This window comes from Mirounga angustirostris, unplaced genomic scaffold (genome assembly GCF_029215605.1).
Source record: "Mirounga angustirostris isolate CCGP_5_RB_7025 unplaced genomic scaffold, mMirAng1.0.hap1 SCAF_5, whole genome shotgun sequence".
NCBI classification, from domain to species: Eukaryota; Metazoa; Chordata; class Mammalia; order Carnivora; family Phocidae; genus Mirounga; species Mirounga angustirostris.
This window is the reverse complement of record NW_026991713.1, coordinates 156,440,204-156,460,026: the sequence shown is the minus strand read 5'-3', so window position 1 is coordinate 156,460,026 and position 19,823 is coordinate 156,440,204. Positions and strand designations below refer to the sequence as shown.

Genomic DNA, 19,823 nt, shown 5'->3' with positions numbered 1-19,823 from the left:
TGGAACAGAGGGAACTTGCAAAACTGTTGTGAAAGGTCAAAATGGTAATGGGTATGAAAGGTCTTTGGAAACCTGACATCCTTCACAAATGTGAAGGTGTTTTCCTGATGCCATTACTGTAACTGACTGCTTTAGTGCAGACCTGGCCGATTCCAGCCTCATCCCAGACGAGCTCAGGTATTGCTGAGCCTAACGCTCTTTTATTATTATTATTATTATTATGTTATATTAGTCACCATACATTACACCATTAGTTTTTGATGTGGTGTTCCATGATTCATTGTTTGCATATAACACCCAGTGCTCCATGCAGAACGTGCCCTCTTTAATACCCATCACCAGGCCAACCCATCCTCCCACCCCCCTCCCCGTCAGAACCCCCAGCTTGCTTTCCAGAGTCCATCGTCTCTCATGGTTCATCTCACCCTCCGATTCCCCCCCTTCATTCTTCCCCTCCTGCTATCTTTTTTTTTTTTAACACATAATGTATTATTCGTTTCAGAGGTACAGATCTGTGATTCAACAGTCTTGCACAATTCACAGCACTCATCATAGCACATACACTCCCCAATGTCTATCACCCAGCCACCCTATCCCTCCCACCCCCCACCACTCCAGCAACCCTGTTTGTTTCCTGAGATTAAGAATTCCTCCTATCAGTGAGGTCATATGATACATGTCTTTCTCTAATTGACTTATTTCGCTCAGCCTAACACCCTCCAGTTCCATCCATGTAGTTGCAAATGGCAAGATCTCATTCCTTTTGATGGCTGCATAATATTCCATTGTGTGTATGTATATATATATATATATATATATATATATATATATATATATATATATACCACATCTTTATCCATTCATCTGTTGATGGACATCTTGGCTCTTTCCACAGTTTGGCTATTGTGGACACTGCTGCTATGAACATTGGGGTGCACGTACCCCTTTGGATCCCTACATTGGTATCTTTGGGGTAAATACCCAGTAGTGCAATTGCTGGGTCATAGGGTAGCTCTATTTTTAACTTTTTGAGGAACCTCCATACTGTTTTCCAGAGTGGCTGCACCAGCTTGCATTCCCACCAACAGTGTAGGAGGGTTCCCCTTTCTCCACATCCCCACCAACATTTGTTGTTTCCTGACTTGTTAATTTTAGCCATTCTGACTGGTGTGAGGTGATATCTCATTGAGGTTTTGATTTGGATTTCCCTGATGCCGAGCGATGTTGAACACTTTTTCATGTGTCTGTTGGCCATTTGGATGTCTTCTTTGGAAAAATGTCTGTTCATGTCTTCTGCCCATTTCTTGATTGGATCATTTGTTCTTTGGGTGTTGAGTTTCATAAGTTCTTTATAGATTTTGGATACTAGCCCTTTATCTGATATGTCATTTGCAAATATCTTCTCCCATTCTGTCGGTTGTCTTTTGGTTTTGTTGACTGTTTCTTTTGCTGTGCAAAAGCTTTTTATCTTGATGAAGTCCCAATAGTTCATTTTTGCCCTTGCTTCCCTTGCCTTTGGCGATGTTTCTAGGAAGAAGTTTCTGTGGCTGAGGTTGAAGAGGTTGCTGCCTGTGTTCTCTTTTAGGATTTTGATGGACTCCTGTCTCACATTTAGGTCTTTCAACCATTTGGAGTCTATTTTTGTGTGTGGTGTAAGGAAATGGTCCAGTTTCATTCTTCTGCATGTGGCTGTCCAATTTTCCCAACACCGAGCCTAACGCTCTTAATTCTTGTTTGTCTCCATCAAGATTTCTCAGCCTCGGCACTGACATTTGGGCCTAGATAATTCTTTTTGTAAGGGGCTGTCATGTGCATTGTAGGATGGTTAGCAGCTCCCCTGGCCTCAAGCCCCAAAAGCCAGCAGCAGCCCCTCTCCCAAACACACACACAGTTGTGACAATCAAAAATGCCTCTGCATGCTGCCAAATGTCCCGGGAAATAGGCTCTGGATTCACACTTCTCGGTCTTTTCTGGTCAGTGGAAAATGTTGTTCAGGGATTTCTATGTATAAAGTTCTAGGCTACCCAAAGTGAATATGCAGACATTGTTCCCATCCCCAGAGTGCTGGTGGAGAGGGGGCAGGTAGGGAGGGTAGAAAGAAGGACAAATAGAAGAGAATAGCAGCAAACAAGAGACAATTTAGTCGAGCAAGGGTATAATTATTCCACGGTGTTGTAGCCCTTTTATAATCTAGAGATCACTTGCCTCAGTCTCCCAAAGACTCCGGTTGGGCGGCATTCTCTTTACAGACTAAGGAAGTCAATGCACAGAGAGAAAGGTTGTCATTTGCTCACCATGCCTGTTCCACAAGGGCTGTAAGTATAAAGAGAATGCACATAGCAAGACATGACTTCACGGAGGTATGAACCTGGAGCTGGGTTGTGGAAGGTGGAAATCTTTTGAAGTGGGAGGTTTGGAAGGGGGATGCTCCAGCATCATTGATTTTCAACTTTTCTGCCACACATGTGGATACTATCCACCATAACGACATACTCAAGAGGCACACCAGATTTGTATATAATCCCCACACCTTTCCCCCAAGAAGGCAAAGAAAGCACTTCATTAATTCATAATTGTCACAACTCTTACCAACCAATCAGGGTGTGTGTGTGTGTGTGTGCATGCCTATTTAATCACTCACGATATGTGTATGCACACATGCACATGTGTTTTGGGGGATACCATGGCATAGGTAAGGGAATGTAGGTTATTCTCAAATTCTACCCCCTCTCTCTAGCTCCACCTTTTCTCTCCTGCTCAAGGAAGCACAGCAAAACCTATGTGAAAGTACTCAGCCCTCTTGTGACAACTCACACCTGATCATGCCTTTGCCAGAGTGTTGCAACTCTGCGCTGAATCTCCTGGGTTTTTTAAAACATTTTATTTTTTTAAGTAATCTCTATACCCAATGTGGGGCTCAAACTCACAACCCCAAGATCCAGAGTCGCACACTCTACCGACTAAGCCAGCCAGCACCTCTGAATCCTGTTCTATGCAGAGCAGACAATAGAAGCCATGCACAGGTGCTAGTTGAAATGGTCTTGGGGGACCATTGTCTATGGGGACAACTCTAGGGGGAGCCAACCATTCACATTCCATTTTATGAAACTGGCAATCCCTGGAGTTATTTGACACAGCAGCGAAGGTATGGGTACTGTTAGAGACAGCATATATTAGGGCATGAGTCCAAATCTCAGAAGGCCACAAAGGCAGGTGATGGAGTTGACATTGAACCGCATGCTGGGTACAAGGGTGGGTTTTGCAGTCAGGCAAACTGGGCTTGAATCCCACTTGTTTCCGAGTGCCCTTGACAACTTAACCTCTCAGTCTTCCAGGTTTTTCATCTCTAAAATGGGTGGTAGTGAGGACTGACTGAAAATGTGTATTGATTTGTAGAAGGTTTAAGATAGGGCCCAACACATGGCAAAAACAGGCTCCTGGACAAACTGATAAATTAACATTCTGGCTGTATAAAGTCACAGTTTTCATGCTCTAAGGATAAATTACCTTTCCCAATGAGTCACACATTGAACTATGCCTAAAAGGCAGGCACCTTTTGAATAATCGGGGAGACCTAACATTCCTCCAAGCTTGGTTAACAATAGGCCTTTCACATGTTCCTGTTCCACTTAGTTTTAAATGATGGTGCACTGTGTGTTTTGACAACTATGCTTTATGGTTCTATTCTGGGGCAGGCTCTCTGCTGGGTTCTGTACATTATTTTACTTTGATCATCAAAGGCCTTGGGCTCCAGGCAATGTGATGGAGAGCCTGAACTGCAAAGCCAAGATTTAGATGCCACATTTCCTGGCCGAATTAGTGAGTCAGTTTCAGTTCTGCTCTAAATCTTAGTTTCACGCCTAAAATCCGAGGCTGATGGATATAAAGAAAGAGAAGCCAGCAGGGGCAGCTTGTGATGGGTCTTACCCAAGTGCAGTGGGAAAGCACCTTGCACTTTGCAGAGTTTGAAGCAAGGATGTTCATGTAATCAGAAATATGTTTTAAAACGATCTCTTGGCCACTTCTAGGAGAGTATTCCATAAGACGGCTGTGTAAAGCTCTCAGCACTGAAAACACTTCCAAATCTTGTATCCCCAGCCCAGACCTACACTCTAAGCTGTCTACCTCACACCCCCAATTAATGTTAAAAAGGCCTATCTAACTTAATATGAGCAAAGGAGATTTTGAATATTCACCCAGCCTCCATCTCAGAAAAGTGTCTCTATCTACCCACTGGCTCAAGTTAAAAAACTTAGATGCCATCCAATGTCCTCCCTTCCTTCATCACCCACATGCAATCCCATCACCAAATGCTGCCGGCTCTCCAAATTAGGAAGGTCTCCATCACCTCCACCCCCGTGTGGCGCCACAACCATCCTCTGCAGACCTACCTGGCCTTCATCTCCTGATCCACTGCCATGGAGTTATCTTTAAAAATCCAAGTCTGATTGTGTCCCTTTAAAATGCATGGTCTTCCCTTTGCTCTTTGATGTAAATTTCTTATTCTATGGGGCCCTGCATGATGGGTTCCTGGCTCTCTTTCATCTGCCCTTTGCTCACCAGGCCCAGCCACACTGACATCATTTCTTTTCCAGTCTTTGGGCCTTTGTGTCCCTGTGCCCTCTGCTGGGAACACCCACCCCCAGCTCTTGGCATGGCAGTAACTTCTCATTCTTTGGTTCAGAGAAGAAGTCCTTGCTTGCTGTGATCAGTGTGGCCTCCCCTGGTTATTTGTCACCTTTTTACGTTCTTCTGATACACTTACCACAATCTAATATTTTGTTTACTGGTTGTAGCAGGTAGACCCTAGGGTGGAGTCCTTGATCCCGACCTCTGGTACACATGCCTTTGTGTGATTCCCCTCTCGAGCATGGTTGGGACCCATGATTGCTTCTAACCCACAGAATATGGTGAAAGTGACAAGATACATGTGATTACACATACGTGATTACGCTACATAAGAATGTAATGCCTGCCTTGCTAAGAGAATCTCTTGGTGGCTTCCAAGATGCAAGTTGCCACGTGTGAGGTGCCATATAGCCTGAAAAGAACTGGATGCTGCCAATGACCATGTGGGCTTGGACGTGGATCCTTCCCCGGTTGAACCTCAAATGAGAACCCAGCCCTGGCAACACTGCGCTTGCAGTCTTGCAAAGGACCCAGCTAAGCCAGGACTCCTAACACACTGAAAATGTGAGATAACATAGATTCTTTTAAGTCTATAGTTTGTCGTAAACTGTTCTACAGCAACCGTTAATACACTTGTTAAGCGACTCGTGTTAGAAAGTAAACGGCTGGAGGCCAGAGACCTTTTCATTTTTCATTACGGCCCAGCTGGGTAGATAGCATAGACAGATGAGAGCAGATACTTGCATGAAGAAAAGACAGATTTAATAAACACCAATTATTAATACTCCATGTGCTGGCAGGAGTAGCAGTTCTTTTTCTCTAAGAGGTAAAAAGCCACCTTTAGGGACACGCGTGGCTGTCATGGGATTCAGAAGTTTCCAGATTAAGGCTTTTATGTCCTGTAAGTAGGACAAGTAGCGGGCTTTTTATTTTGTCTGCCCAGCAAGTATTTCCTCTCTGTCTCCTATTCCTTTGGGACTATGCACCCCACCCTAGGCAAAATCAGTGGGGCTGACGTAAACCATCCCCTGGCTCCGGCATGAACCTATGGCGCGGCCCTGCCCCATTGGCATAGTCCACCCTCCCGACCACTGTGATTGGTTCAGGATTGCTCACATGACTCAAGTCTGTCCAATCAGAGCCAAACCCAGAAGCTGACGTATTAAAGCCAGAGCTGCTGGGACCTCCATGTATGCAGGGCCTGCCTGGAAAAGCCCCTCACACGAGGAAAGCAATGCTGAGGGATGAAGAGAGATGCCTCAAGATGCCGCTTGAGCCCCTGGATCCAGCCGTGTCTGAAAATCTACCCCCTGGCTTTTTAGTTGAGTGAAAGGAACTCCCCCCTTCTGCCCACCCCCCCAATGCCACTTTGGGTGGAGGGTCTATCACGAGCCCTATTACCCGGGATCTGCCATGAAATCAACGGAGAAGGAATAAGGGGGGGTCTGATGTCTAGGGGGTGAAATAAAGAGTAAAGAAAAAAAGCTCATCTATATAAATAGTTAATAAAATGCCACAGCAGACCACTGAAGGGGAAATCCCACAGGATTTTAAAAGCTTGTTTAGTCCGTTAGCATTTTCATAGGATTTTTACAGAAATGGCTTAACAAGCCAAGTTCTTTCAAACAATACAGAAGTATCAAGTGCAAATATTTTAAAGAGTAACGACACTTAACAGTACTCAACATGGAAACTCTTTAGATTTTTTTCAAAAGTGCCCTTGGCCATAAAGTTAACTTTGGACTTTATTTTTTATCCAAATCTGTCTGAGAAGCCATTATTGCCAAATGTTGCTGGTTTTTCTGATAAAAAGCTAATAAGGCAGAAGAGCTTGATCTGTTTTGCTCTTTCCCCACTTTGTTTCAAATAAGTGAAGATATAAACAGGTTCTCTCATTTCTGAAAAAAAAAAAGAAAAAAAAAATCCACAGTTGCCCCAAACTGGGCCCTTGGACACAAGACTGAGTCTTTGGGGTCAAGCTGCCAGGCTGTAGAGGCTCAGGACTGGGCCAAGGTCAAGTCTGCACACTGGGGAGGAAGGGTGAAAGGCAAGGAGGTGCTGAGCCACTGCAGTTCTCTGCTAATTCTCATGTGAGGGTGGATCAGCCAACGGAACCACAGGACTCAGGCAAAAGCAACAAGATCCCCAAAGTGGACCCCGTGGGATCCTAGGAATATGTGAAAAAGCTAGAGGACACTTCCAAGGAGTGCTTGACCACCCAGTCCCCTTCTGAGTCATAATCCCAAGGGCTGAGTATGATCTACAGCCTTCAAGAAGTGCTTGGAAAAAGCTCTGGCTCCGCTGGGCCGGTCATTCCTGGTAGAGCCCCTCTAAGTCTGCGGACTTCATAGCCAGCTGACAGTCACCACTGGAGTTTTGTTGTGTCAGAGGTCTGTTTGGTAACAAGAGGAAATGGTTAGCTCTAGGGCCTCTTTGAAGAGCTTTAATGTTGAGAGTGCACAAAGCTGAATATATGATATTCTTTGTTGGTTTATTTTTAGCTGCTTCTTGCAACCACACCAGATTTAGATTTAAGGCTATACCTATTTTATAGATGAGGAAACTCAGAGCACAAGAGGTTAAAATGACTGAGTTAGGGGTAGGGATTACGCCCCTTCCCCCTATTCTAATTTGGGTATTGCAAATGAGCAGTGCATGAAGTTACAAAAACATGCACGGTAAAAGATCTAAAAAAAGTACAAGACAGACAAGGGGATTTTAATACAACAAAGTAAAAACGGTCACATTTCAATTAACCTTTAAGAAACTACCACTTATTGAGTTTTGGTGTACTATCAAAGAAGAACATCCATAGTGGTCTGAAAAAGCTTTTCCTCCCTTTGCCAGCCACACATTTGTGAGGCTGGGTCTTCAAAACCCAGCTGACGTCTATTAAGGCAGACATTAAAGATATTTGTGAAATGCAGGGGCGCCTGGGTGGCTCAGTTGGTTAATCATCTGCCTTCGACTCAGGTCATGATCCCAGAGTCTTGGGATTGAGCCCCGAGTGGGGATCCCTGCCCAGTGGGGAGCCTGCTTCTCCCTCTCCCTCTACTCCTCCAGCCCCCGGGCTTGTGTGCACTCTTTCTCTAACAAATGAATAAAATCTTAAATTAAAAAAAGATATTTGTGAAATGTAAAACTCAGTCATTTCATTTTGTATTGGAAAATATAGTTACTTTTCATAGAGATGTTATTTATATCAACAGGTAATGCTGTCCGTTTTAAATGAGTATTTTTCAAATTTGTTAATTTCTACTACAGTAATTATTGATCCATTTAAACCACATAAACAAAACCTTGGGAAGACTCAGTAATTTTAAGAAGGCAAAATGTGTCCAGAGAACAAAAAGCTTGAGAACCACCGCCCTAGTGAAAACAATGGGTCCAGGTGCCTCAGTTGGGAGGAGGAGGGGCGTATAAGGAGATGAAGGGCAAATCTTGGAAATCTTTTTAATCTCTTCATTGACAAACAGGTGGTATTCAGCTTTTGTTACTCCTTGTGGTATAACAGAGCAGGGTTCAGAGGCAGGGAGAGATTTTTGGCTCAGAAGCATCAGCTTTAATAAGCCAAATTCTCCTTTTAACCCCTTTAAGACTGATAGTGATCAAAAAACAATTTATAAGAAGCTGGATGTAATTCCAGGGATATCAACCAGGCAATCCTGTGACAACCAGCCCTGAGCTATTTTAAATTATACCCACTTCACATTTTATTTTCTAATCTGAGTAACAACAGGATAACATTTTGGTAAGAAGTTCAAGGGCTACTCTATAGAAAAACAAAATTCAGGATATTGGTTCTTTTAGAGCAAGGGTTGGCAAATTCTTGGGCCTGTCTTTGTAAATAAAGTTTTATTGGAACACAGCCATGCTCACTTGTTTTCTTATTGACTATGTTGCTTTTTGGCTACAGCAGCAGAGTTGAGGTGTTGCAATAAGGACCACATGGCCCGCAACGCCTAAAATATTTATCATCTGGCCCCTTACAGAAATTGTCTGCTGACTCCTGTTTTGGAATCACTTGGAATCTTGGTTAAGAGGTTTTGGAGTTAACTGACCTGCATTTAAGTCCCTTCTCTGTTACACTTTGCTTTGGGATTTGGTTTCATTTCCCTGGTCACAGGATGGAGCTAGAACCTGCCTCACAGGGTGGTTGTGAGGATTACATGAGCTAAGGCCTGGAAAGTGCATAACAGAGTCCCTGGCCGGAGCAAGTACTTGATGGGTATTAGCCACTCTCATCAATTAAGCAAGAGCTTAAAGGAAGCACAGTGGAGTCACGTCCTACTTGAGACTTAGATTCTAAATTCAACAAAGAGAAAAAGATAAAAATCAAGCATTAAAAAAAAAATCATCACTGAAAATCCCTCAGGAGGGTGGCCCATTATAGACAAACAGACTGTCTTACAGTAATTCCAGCATAGCTGGTTTTCCCTCTAGCATTTAAATAGATCACTGTTCCTTCAGCTGAGGCTCCAGATGAAGGGTAGCTGGCATTTAGGAGCCATAATGTAGGAACAAAATCCATACCATCAAACACAAGATCACACTCAGTATGGTGACACACTCACATTCTGAAGAGCAAAGAGAATGAAGATAGACATTGGGAACAGCAGATTCACAGCCCCCTGTATCATCCTGAGATATGTGCATGGTGAGTGGAATGGTGGCTCATTATTCTTGTAGCCTCCCCGCAAAAAACACCTTATTTTGAAGTTTTGTAAATTTAATGGCGTCTTTTAAAAGGAATCAATAACAATTACTTCATAGTGTTGCCACAACAAAATGAGTAATTGTGTGTGGTGGATGATGACAGCATTTTTTTTTTGTTTGAAACTCCACTGTCAATTCTCATTCGATGTCTGATGTGTATGGGAAACTATACAGAACACCGGCCTCTCACAACTTTACTCCTAGACATCCAACTAGGGTTAGGGTAGTATTTGTGAAAATCCCCCAAATGGTAAAGATTAAATTACTGCATTAACATGTATTTACCTGGGAGGAAACCAGTAGTTGACAAGGCTGGAGACCACGACGTAGGACACTATGATTGTCCCCGACATGGCGAGTGATACGAAGCTCAAGCCACAGAGGACACAAAGCAGTGAGAGGCCGCCCACTGAGATGACCAGTCCTAGAGGAGAGCATAGTTAGAAGCATTCAGCTAAAACAAACTGAAAGCTGCCAGACCCCAAGCCACTGTGTTTATGACAGTTAACTCAGATTTTTTAAGTGAGGAGATTTCTCATAAAAATCCAGATTTCCAGCATCACTTAAAAAGGAGGTAATCTAACAACCCGAGGGGGCCTCACTGCAAGGCAAACATCCTTTTCCTTGCCTTGGGAAGGGTCAAACAGCTCAGAACTCCAACCTCATGGCTACAGTGATATAATTTCAGGGACGGACCCTGCAAAGGAAGGAAATCAGAGAATATAAATGGATGTGCTGCCTTTTCACAAAGATTTACAAAATCCTCGATCTGTGTTTTTCCAAGTGTGGTGGACAACCACTGTATCAGAACCCGATGCCTCAGGAAGGCTTGTGTAAAATTCTGATTTCTGGACCCCACTCCAGAACTACTAAATAACCATCTCTGGATGAGGCCTCGAAGTATGCATTTTCAAAAAACAAGTAAACTTATGCACACTCAAGTTCTAGACTATTGTTCTAAAGGCTTTGTATGTGCTATTCCTGTTTAGAAAGTCTTTTCTTCCCCAAAGGAAACAAAAGTTGTTACAGGTCTTTAAATCCTGTCCTCTGGGGGCGCCTGGGTGGCTCAGATGGTTAAGCATCTGCCTTCGGCTCAGGTCATGATCCCAGGGTCCTGGGATCGAGTCCCACATCGGGCTCCTGACTCAGCGGGGAGCCTGCTTCTTCCTCTCCCTCTGCCTCTCCCACTGCTCATGCTCTCTCTCTCTCTCTGTATCTCTGTGTCTCAAATGAATAAATAAAATCTTAAAAAAAAAAAAAAAAAAAAAAAAAAAAAATCCTGTCCTCTGTAGAGCTTTGCACAACAGGACCAAAAGTGGCTCCCTTCTCCTAAATTTGCTTTTGCTACAATCCTCATTCACTCCTCCACCCATTCATTCATCCATCCATCTATCCATCCCTATTTACTCAGCAGCTTCTCCGCCAGGCTGTATTTTGCCCATCCATTGACGATGCCCACCTTCTCCTTCAGGGGTAAATTGCCTTATCCACAGTCCCCTGGGCAGGGAAACAACTCTGGGTGCTCTTAGCTCTGGGAAGCCCTAGGATAAACCAATGACCCAATGGCAACCAGCTCTATGGCCAGCATCTTGTGGTTTGTGATCTGACACGAAAAAGCAAACTGAGCCAATCAGATCTGCCTTCTCAGTAATTTTGCCTTAGCAACAGAGGGAGAAGGTGACAGTTGGCAGTGTGACCTCAGGAGGAAAGGTGGAGAAGGGGGAACATTAGTGCCTAGCAAGACACCTGGCATGCAACAGGTGTTCAATAACGAGGTGTGGAATAAATTGGACTCTGTTACCATTCGTGCTGAAGCCACTCTGTACCATGGGCTCTGCTAAGCATTTTATGGGACTCTAACTTTCAATCCCTACCACAACCCTTTGAGACAGTTTTATTATTTCCCCAGTTTACATATGAGGAGTTTGAGGTTCAGAGAGGGTAAGTAACTTGTCCAAAATCGCACTGGTGGAGGTAGGATTCTAATGTGGACTCCAAAGTCCATCTTGTAACTACTCTGACAATCCGCCTCAGTCACTGTGACCTTTTCAGGAACAGGAACATTGGATGAGAGTGGCAGCTACCCAATAAATACCCGTACCCCCAGCTGACTCATTTTCCAAAGGGGTTGAACAGATAAGCAGGATACCTTCCAGTAAAATGACTCCCACAAAAGCAGCCAGGGAGGTAAGCACCACGATGAGCAGGAAGAACCCGACAGGAATGGCTGACATGACCACAAACACCAGCACGGTGAGGGCCATGAAAGGGTGCCTGTCCAGGTACTGCCCCACCGGAGACTTCATGAAGGCAACCATCTGCGGGCAAGACAGAAAGAGCCAGGACTGAACGCCATGTCTGAAGCACAGGCTGATGGATCCACCTGGGCTGCAGGAAGTATGACTAGAGGCTGGAAAGTTGGAGGGCTCGTAAGGAACCTAACAAGTCAACACTAACAATTCTCCCAAGGCATGAGTCACCCTGGCAACAACTTAAGGAAGCTGTAGACAGATGGCAAATTTGCGGGTCCCACCCAACCTCAAGTCTTGTGAAAGGAGGAAAGACCTGGTCATGGTTCTACCACTTCACATACACCCTCCCAAGGGGCCCTCGGCACGTGTGCGCATGGATGTAACGTCCACACGATTTATCTCCTGCTGCATAGCTGAGGTTTCAGAGCCACAGCCACTGAGGCACATAGAGGTTAAGTCCTCACTACTTGGCATCACTTGGGAGCTTGTTAGAAGCTCAGCATCTCAAGCTCTGCCCCAGACCAGCTAAATCAGGTGCTGATTTTTAAAGAGAGCCCCAAGTGACCTGTATACACATGAAAGTCTGAGAAAGCAATGGGACTTGCCTAGAGTCACACAGTTTCCAAGTGGCAAAATCTAGGCTCTCAAAGATGAATTTTTCACTCTAAATGTCAAATGCTTGCAATGGCTGCCATCTTGTTAGGAAAAAATGCATGCATGTCATCAACGTGGATACCACAGTCAGGCCACAGCCTGATGACTACTGCAGGCTTATGCTGTGTTAATGAACAAGCTATCTTCCTTCATCAGGCAAGAATTTGTGGATCTGGCTCAGTGGAGGAGGGCTGCTTTAATGCAGAACTGACCCTAGAAAATCCACAAGGATGGGCTCCCCCCGTCTTCTTAAGCCCCATTCCATTTCTCTCCTCACTACTGACATTAGTTCCTGTTCTCTTGAAAGGTTCCATCATTCCAGAACTTTTCCCCATCAAAACCTTCACAGACATTGGGGAGGGTATGTGCTATGGTGAGCGCTGGGTATTGTGCAAGACTGTGGAATCACAGATCTGTACCTCTGAAACAAATAATATATGTTAAAAAAAAAAAGAAGAAGAAGATAGCAGGAGGGGAAGAATGAAGGGGGGAATCGGAGGGGGAGATGAACCACGAGAGACGATGGACTCTGAAAAACAAACTGAGGGTTCTAGAGGGGAGGGGGGTGGGAGGATGGATTAGCCTGGTGATGGGTATTAAAGAGGGCACGTTCTGCGTGGAGCACTGGGTGTTATACGCAAACAATGAATCATGGAACACTGCATCAAAAACTAATGATGTAATGTATGGTGATTAACATAACATAATAAAAAAAATACTCTTAAAAAAAAAAAACAAACCTTCCCAGGTCTCATTCCTTAAGGCCTTATGGCAGCTGAAATGAGGAGGAAATTCAAGCTATGGCAATCATTGTTACCACTACCCAAAACACACGTGCCTCCTAGTGACTCCAATGGTGGGAATCTGGGGGCCAGCTGGAAGACAGGAGGGTTTTGTAGCTCAAGGTGATGGTGATCAAAGTGCAGGGTTCATGCTGCTTAACTAGAAAAGGCTGTTGTTCCAAGAAGCCGCTGCCATCGGTCTTGGGGCTTCAGCATTGCCTCCTTAGGAGAATCTCCAGGCCTGACAAATTTCACTTCCAGTCAGGCCACAAAAACAAAACAAAACAAAACACAGCACAATGCCCACCAGCTATACTGCCTCTAGCTACTCTTGAGAAAAGCTACCGGACTTGGCTATTCCACTTCTCTCGCCAGAGGGGACTATACTAGGAATGCCTGGCTCAGATAATCAGAACCCAGTGAGACTCTCCAGTTAAGGCAGCTGAAGGTGAGCGAGGAGGGGTCACGGGAGCGGGGCTGGTCCCTGGAGCTGTCGAAAGTCTTGATTGCTTTCTGGCTCTAAAGTCCACATACATTCTTAGTAAAACCACCCAGGCATCCTCTGACAGACTGAACTGTTCTCTCTGGTCCTTACCATCAAGAGACCCAGTAACCACAGTGGGGAGCAGATGAGGCTGGAACACTTGAAGGCCAGGCTTATGAATTTACACCCGGACCCCCCAGCATAGCAACCACATGTGGCCACTGCACACCTGAAATGTGGCTAGTGTCACTGATGAACGGGATTTTTAACTTTAATTTCTATTTAAAAACTGAGAGATGGTTCAGTCACTGGAATATTTTGAATTACATTTCAAATAAGTTAGGTACGTGTCAAATAAATTTTTCAAATGTAAATTTTATGAAATCTGAACAGAGAGCGAGTATTTTCAATGGAAATTTAGTATCTGAATTGAGACTTGCACTAAGTGTATTAAAAAATGTAAACTATCTCATCGCTAATTTTTTATATTATTACATGTTGAAATTATATTGTTCTGGATATACTGGGTTATATAAAATATATTGCTAAAATTAATTTTTCATCTTTCTTTTCATGCTTTTTAATATGACTACTAGCAAATTTAAAAATCTCTACACGGGTTACATAATATTTCCATTGTAAAGCACTCAAGTTTAAATTTTAAGTTTTAACTAAAGTTTAATCTTTATCTTGGAAAAAACAGGACGCAAACTGTTGGCATTCGAGGATTACGATATAATCAAAGGACTAATTTAGGAAATAAGAACATGGCCGTAATGTGCAAAAGGCAATTATGAAGATTTGCAGGAAGTCAGGCAAGAGACACTGATGGCGAAATCTAGGCTGTTGGCAATATGAAAATGTAATGACAAAAGAAACATCAATAGGACTTGGGGACAGTTTGGCATGGGGATCCAAAAGGAGAAAAGCAGAACTGTTCTTCCAGACCCTAAGGAATCTATTTTTCTCTTAGCCTCTTCTGAGTCTGGGCCCTATAACCAAAAAATAGAAAGTCATTCAGATATGCAGAGAGACCATTTAAGATGCAGTTAAGTCCAGAAATTGTCTTCCCTCAGGACGGATGGCCCTGCTCAGGCCAGTCTGTCACAGAAGGGGAGGACAGGATTCAGTCACACCTAATAATAGAGAATGTTCATTAAACACTCAGGGGCCAAGCGCTGTTTTAAGTGTTTTCAATGTATTTCCTCATTTATTTCTCCCTTCAATGCCCAGGAGCAGGTAATGAGGAACATTATTTAAATCCAGGGAATTAGAACACAGCAATTCACTTCTCATTCTCATGGCAACAGAGAGGGGTTCAATGGGAGGATGGAAAGGTAGACGGCTTAGTTCACAGTAACATGAACTGCAATTTTCCATCCCTCTCCTGGAAGCAGACACATGTCATCCAACCTGGATTTTTCAGGCATGGTGCTGTGCTGAAGAACTCAGGAATGCCAGGCTGGGACAGACTACCACCATTAGGTGCCAGGCTCTGTGCTACAGCCCTCTCCAACAGCTTCTGAGATTATCCTCACAACAAACCGATGAGCCTGCCATTGCTTATTTTAGAGAAGAGGTGATGGAGATTCAGTGGCCTAAGCAACTCACCCAAGGTCAGACAAAGGCAATTTATTTTAAAATTCACACAAGTATGGCAAGTTCCAAAGTAGGGGTAATGTGGCCAGTATTTAAGGACCTGAAGGTTCCATCTGGAACTATTCAGGAGACAGGCCAATTCCCTGGTGACAGAATGCAAAACACAGAATGCAAAAGACAATCAGTGTCCACTGTCCCTTGCTACCAGAGAGGAGGAGGATGAAGGCGTCAGGATTATTTAAAACCACTGGTAAGACAGAACACATGAATAAGAGGAGGGAGAAGAACCATATGGTCCTCTCAATTGATACAGAAAAAGCATTTGAGAAAATACAACACCCTTTCCTGATTAAAACTCTTCAGAGTATAGGGATAGAGGGAACATTCCTCAAGTTCATAAAATCCATCTATGAGAAAAACCCACAGCGAATATCATCCTCAATGGGGAAAAGCTGAGAGCCTTTCCCTTAAGATCAGGAACACATCAAAGATGCCTACTCTCGCCACTATTGTTCAACATAGTACTAGAAGTCTATGCAACGGCAATCAGACAACAGAAAGAAATCAAAGGTATTCAAATTGGCAAAGAAGAAGTCAAACTCTCTTTTTGCAGACGACATGATACTTTATGTGGAAAATCCAAAAGACTCCACCCCCAAATTACTAGAACTCATACAGCAATTCAGTAATGTGGCAGGATACAAAATCAATGCACAGAAATCAGTTTCTTTCTTATACACTAACAATGCAAAGAGAAATTAGAGAAACTATTCCATTTACAATAGCACCAAAAACCATAAGATACCTCGGAATAAATCTAACCAAAGAGGTAAAGGATCTATACTCTAGGAACTACAGAACACTCATGAAAGAAATTGAAGAAGACACAAAGATGGAAAAATATTCCATGCTCATAAATCGGAAGAATAAACATTGTTAAAATGTCTATGCTGCCCAGAGCAATCGATACCTCCAATGCCACCCCGATCAAAATTCCAATGACATTTTTCAAAGTGCTGGAACAAACAATCCTAAAATTTGTATGGAATCAGAAAAGACCCCGAATCACCAAGGAAATGTTGAAAAAGAAAAACAAAGCTGGTGGCATCACGTTGCCTGATTTCAAGCTATATTACAAAGCAGTGATCACCAAGACAGTATGGTACTGGCACAAAAAAAGACATACAGACCAACGGAACAGAACAGCGAACCCAGATACGGACCCTCAACTTTATGGTCAAATAATCTTCGACAAAGCAGGAAAAAACATGCAACGGAAAAAAGACAGTCTCTTCAATAAATGGTGCTGGGAAAATTGGACAGCCACATGAAGAATGAAACTCAACCATTCTCTAACACCATACACAAAGATAAACTCAAAATGGATGAAAGACCTCAATGTGAGACAGGAATCCATCAAAATCCTAGGGGAGAACATAGGCAGTAACCTCTTTGACATCGCCCACAGCAATTTCTTTCAAGATACATCTCCAGAGGCTAGTGAAACAAAAGCAAAAATGAACTTTTGGGACTTCATCAAGATAAAAAGCTTCTGCACAGCAAAGGAAACAGTCAACAAAACAAAGAGGCAACCCACAGAATGGGAGAAGATATTTGCAAATGACACTACAGATAAAGGGCTGGTATCCAAAATCTATAAAGAACTTCTCAAACTCAACACCCAAAAAACAAGTAACCAAGTCAAAAAATGGGCAGAAGATATGAAAAGACACTTCTCTGAAGAAGACACAAATGGCTAATAGACATATGAAAAAATGTTCATCATCATTAGCCATCAGGGAAATTCAAATCAAAACCACACTGAGATACGACCTTATGCCAGTTAGAATGGCAAAAATTGACAAGGCAAGAAACAACAAATGTTGGAGAGGTTGTGGAGAAAGGGGAACCCTCTTACACTGTTGGTGGGAATGCAAGTTGGTACAGCCACTTTGGAAAACAGTGTGGAGGTGCCTCAAAAAGTTAAAAATAGAGCTACCCTATGACCCAGCAATTGCACTCCTGGGTATTTACCCCAAAGACACAGATGTAGTGAAAAGAAGGGCCATATGCACCCCAATGTTCACAGCAGCAATGTCCACAATAGCCAAACTGTGGAAAGAGCTGAGATGCCCTTCAACAGATGAATGGATAAAGAAGATGTGGTCCATAAATACAATGGAATGTTACTCAACCATCAGAAAGGATGAATACCCAGCATTTGCATCGACCTGGATGGAACTGGAGGGGATTATGCTAAGTGAAATAAGTCAAGCAGAGAAAGTCAATTATCATACGGTTTCACTTATTTGTGGAACATAAGGAATAGCATGAAGGACATTAGGAGAAGGAAGGGAAAAATGAAGCGGGGGGGAAAATTGGAGGGAGAGATGAACCATGAGAGACTATGGACTCTGAGAAACAAACAGGGTTTTAGGGGGAGGGGGGAGGGGGGGTTGGTTAGCCCGGTGATGGGTATTAAGGAGGGCATGTACTGCATGGAGCACTGGGTGTTAAACGAAAACAATGGATCTGGATCACCACATCAAAAACTAATGATGTATTGTATGGTGACTAACATAATAAAATTAAAAAATAATAATAAAAAAAATAAAAAATAAAACCACTGGTAAGGGCACCTGGGTGGCTCAGTCGGTTAAGGATCTGCCTTCAGCTCAGGTCATGATCTCAAGATCCTGGGACTGAGTCCCACATCGGGCTCTCTGCTCAGTGGGGAGTCTGCTTCTCCCACTCACTCTCCCTCCGTGCTGTCCCTCTCTCTCTCAAATAAATAAAATCTTAAAAAACAAAAAACAAAACAAAAAGACCACTGGTAATGACAAATCCTGTGTTAAGAGTTTACAGTTAACAGTCCCTGGGTGCCCTCTGGCATGTGATTCAGGGTTGGCACAAAGATGCCAGAAACGTAGTTCAAAAACATCCCTTGTGGAAGGAATGGGCCAGCATGGGAGCAAAATAGTCATAGGTAATCCACAGGTGGAGATGCCATCAGGGGACAACTGCCCAGCCCATGTTCCTTCTGTCTTCCCTCCTCTTTGAACCCTGCTCCCTCTCATAGCAGGGGTACGCTCCTTAAGCCATGTTTCTCTCCATGAAATGAAAAGTCCCAGCCCAGCTGCCACCTCCCTGGCCACAGGTGACTTGGTCAAGCGGATTCTTGATCCCAGGAATCAGGCATTCCCAGAGCAAGCCCATTAGAGGGCCTCAGCTGGGAGCTGAGGGAGACAAAGCGAGTTGAAGGTGCCAACCTGGGCAGTCGTGATGGCCCATGTGAATGGAAGAGCAAGAAAGTCAACCTGTAGAGAGAGGAGAATGAAGCTGATGTACAAGGAAAAGTTACAACCAGAAGCAACATGGCCCAGGAGGGGGTGTTGAGAGTTACCTCTGACCCCAGTGACCTGCCAGACCCTGATTCACTTCCTGCCCTTGTTTTCTAAGACAGTCTCCCATTTCCCCAAAGTCCCGGCAGGTCTCAGTATTCGTCTGCTTAAGCTATTTCGAGCGGGTTTCTGACAATCTCAGCCTATGTCAATGAAGACTTGACATTCCAGAGGCTTCCTAGAAGAAATTATGAAGTTGTTTCACAAACACTCCATGTAGAAGCCCATCTGGTCTTTTCTGGAATTTCAAGGGCCTATTAACTCTGAGGAAAGGTTAAAAATTATTTGGGGAAAAGAAATCATCTAAATATCCCAGAAACAAGGGGATGCTTATGTAAATTATGGTTATGTCAATCTGATGGAAGGTTCTACTACCAACCATTTGGAGGACCTAAGATTCAATATGGAAAAACACCAATATGCAGTATCAAACAAAAATAAAAATACAGGACTATATCTACCATAATTACAACCACTACATATGAAAATTACATACTGAAGGGGCCTACTAATTATAATAATCACCATCAATGGATTTGTTACTGATGGGTTTACAGGTGATTTGCTTTCCTTTTTCCTCAATATTACTCTGAGTTAATACAACTCACATTAATTAATTAACATAATACAAAATTTTAAAAGAAGCTACTCTACCTTAGGACTATCCAAAGAACATCAGGACTTAGTCAGCTGATAATCTGTCCTATCACTCTGGGAGTTGGCTGGCCTAGAAGTTATCCAGCCCAAATCTATTCCAATGACCACGACTGAGGATCTACAATGACGAAGTAAAGAAATGCCAAGAAACCAAAGTTCATATGCTTTGAAATGTCTACTTCAGAATGTAGACGTGAATATTAAATAAGATGTGCAAAAATGCCTAACACAGTGCTTGGCATATAGTAAGTGCTCAATCAGGGTTCATCAATTTACCGTCAATCCCTATTACTTGCAGATTCTATATTTGCAAATTCACCTACTCACCAAAATTTATTTGAAACTCCAAAATCAATATTTGTGGTGCTTTCAAGAATGTGTACAGAGCATGGGAAAATTTAAGTCACCTGAAACACATGGTCTCAGCTGAGGTCAACTAGGCAATGCTCTTATTTCAGCTCTTTCAACAACTATCCTTTCCAAGGTATATTTAGTGCCACCTTTTCTTATATCTTATATCTTTTGCTGGTAATTTCACCATTTAAAATAGCAGAAGTACTATCTTGTGTTCTTCACCCTTCAGAAGGGTGTGATCCGCCTTAAGAGAAAATAGGTGTGTTAGATAAGCTTTGTTCAGGCAAGAGCTATA

General features: G+C 43.2%; 1 protein-coding gene across 9 annotated transcripts in view; it reads right to left on the bottom strand.

Annotated features, from left to right (window-relative positions):
* The window catches only part of LDAF1 (lipid droplet assembly factor 1), a 31,878-nt gene that overhangs the window by 7,901 nt on the left and 4,154 nt on the right, over positions 1 to 19,823 (bottom strand). For 5 of the 9 annotated variants that reach the window (XM_064592776.1, XM_064592779.1, XM_064592772.1 and 2 more), the window contains exons 3-5: positions 18,386 to 18,433; positions 11,495 to 11,663; positions 9,631 to 9,769 (exon numbers count right to left, since the gene is read on the bottom strand). In XM_064592776.1, the coding sequence (XP_064448846.1) occupies positions 9,631 to 9,769; positions 11,495 to 11,663; positions 18,386 to 18,433 (356 nt within the window). Of the gene's footprint in view, positions 1 to 1,580; positions 2,314 to 6,156; positions 7,022 to 9,630; positions 9,770 to 11,494; positions 11,664 to 18,385; positions 18,434 to 19,823 lie in introns of those variants that run through there. The other 4 variants (XM_064592778.1, XM_045875118.3, XM_045875122.3 and 1 more) reach the window with 4 other exon arrangements.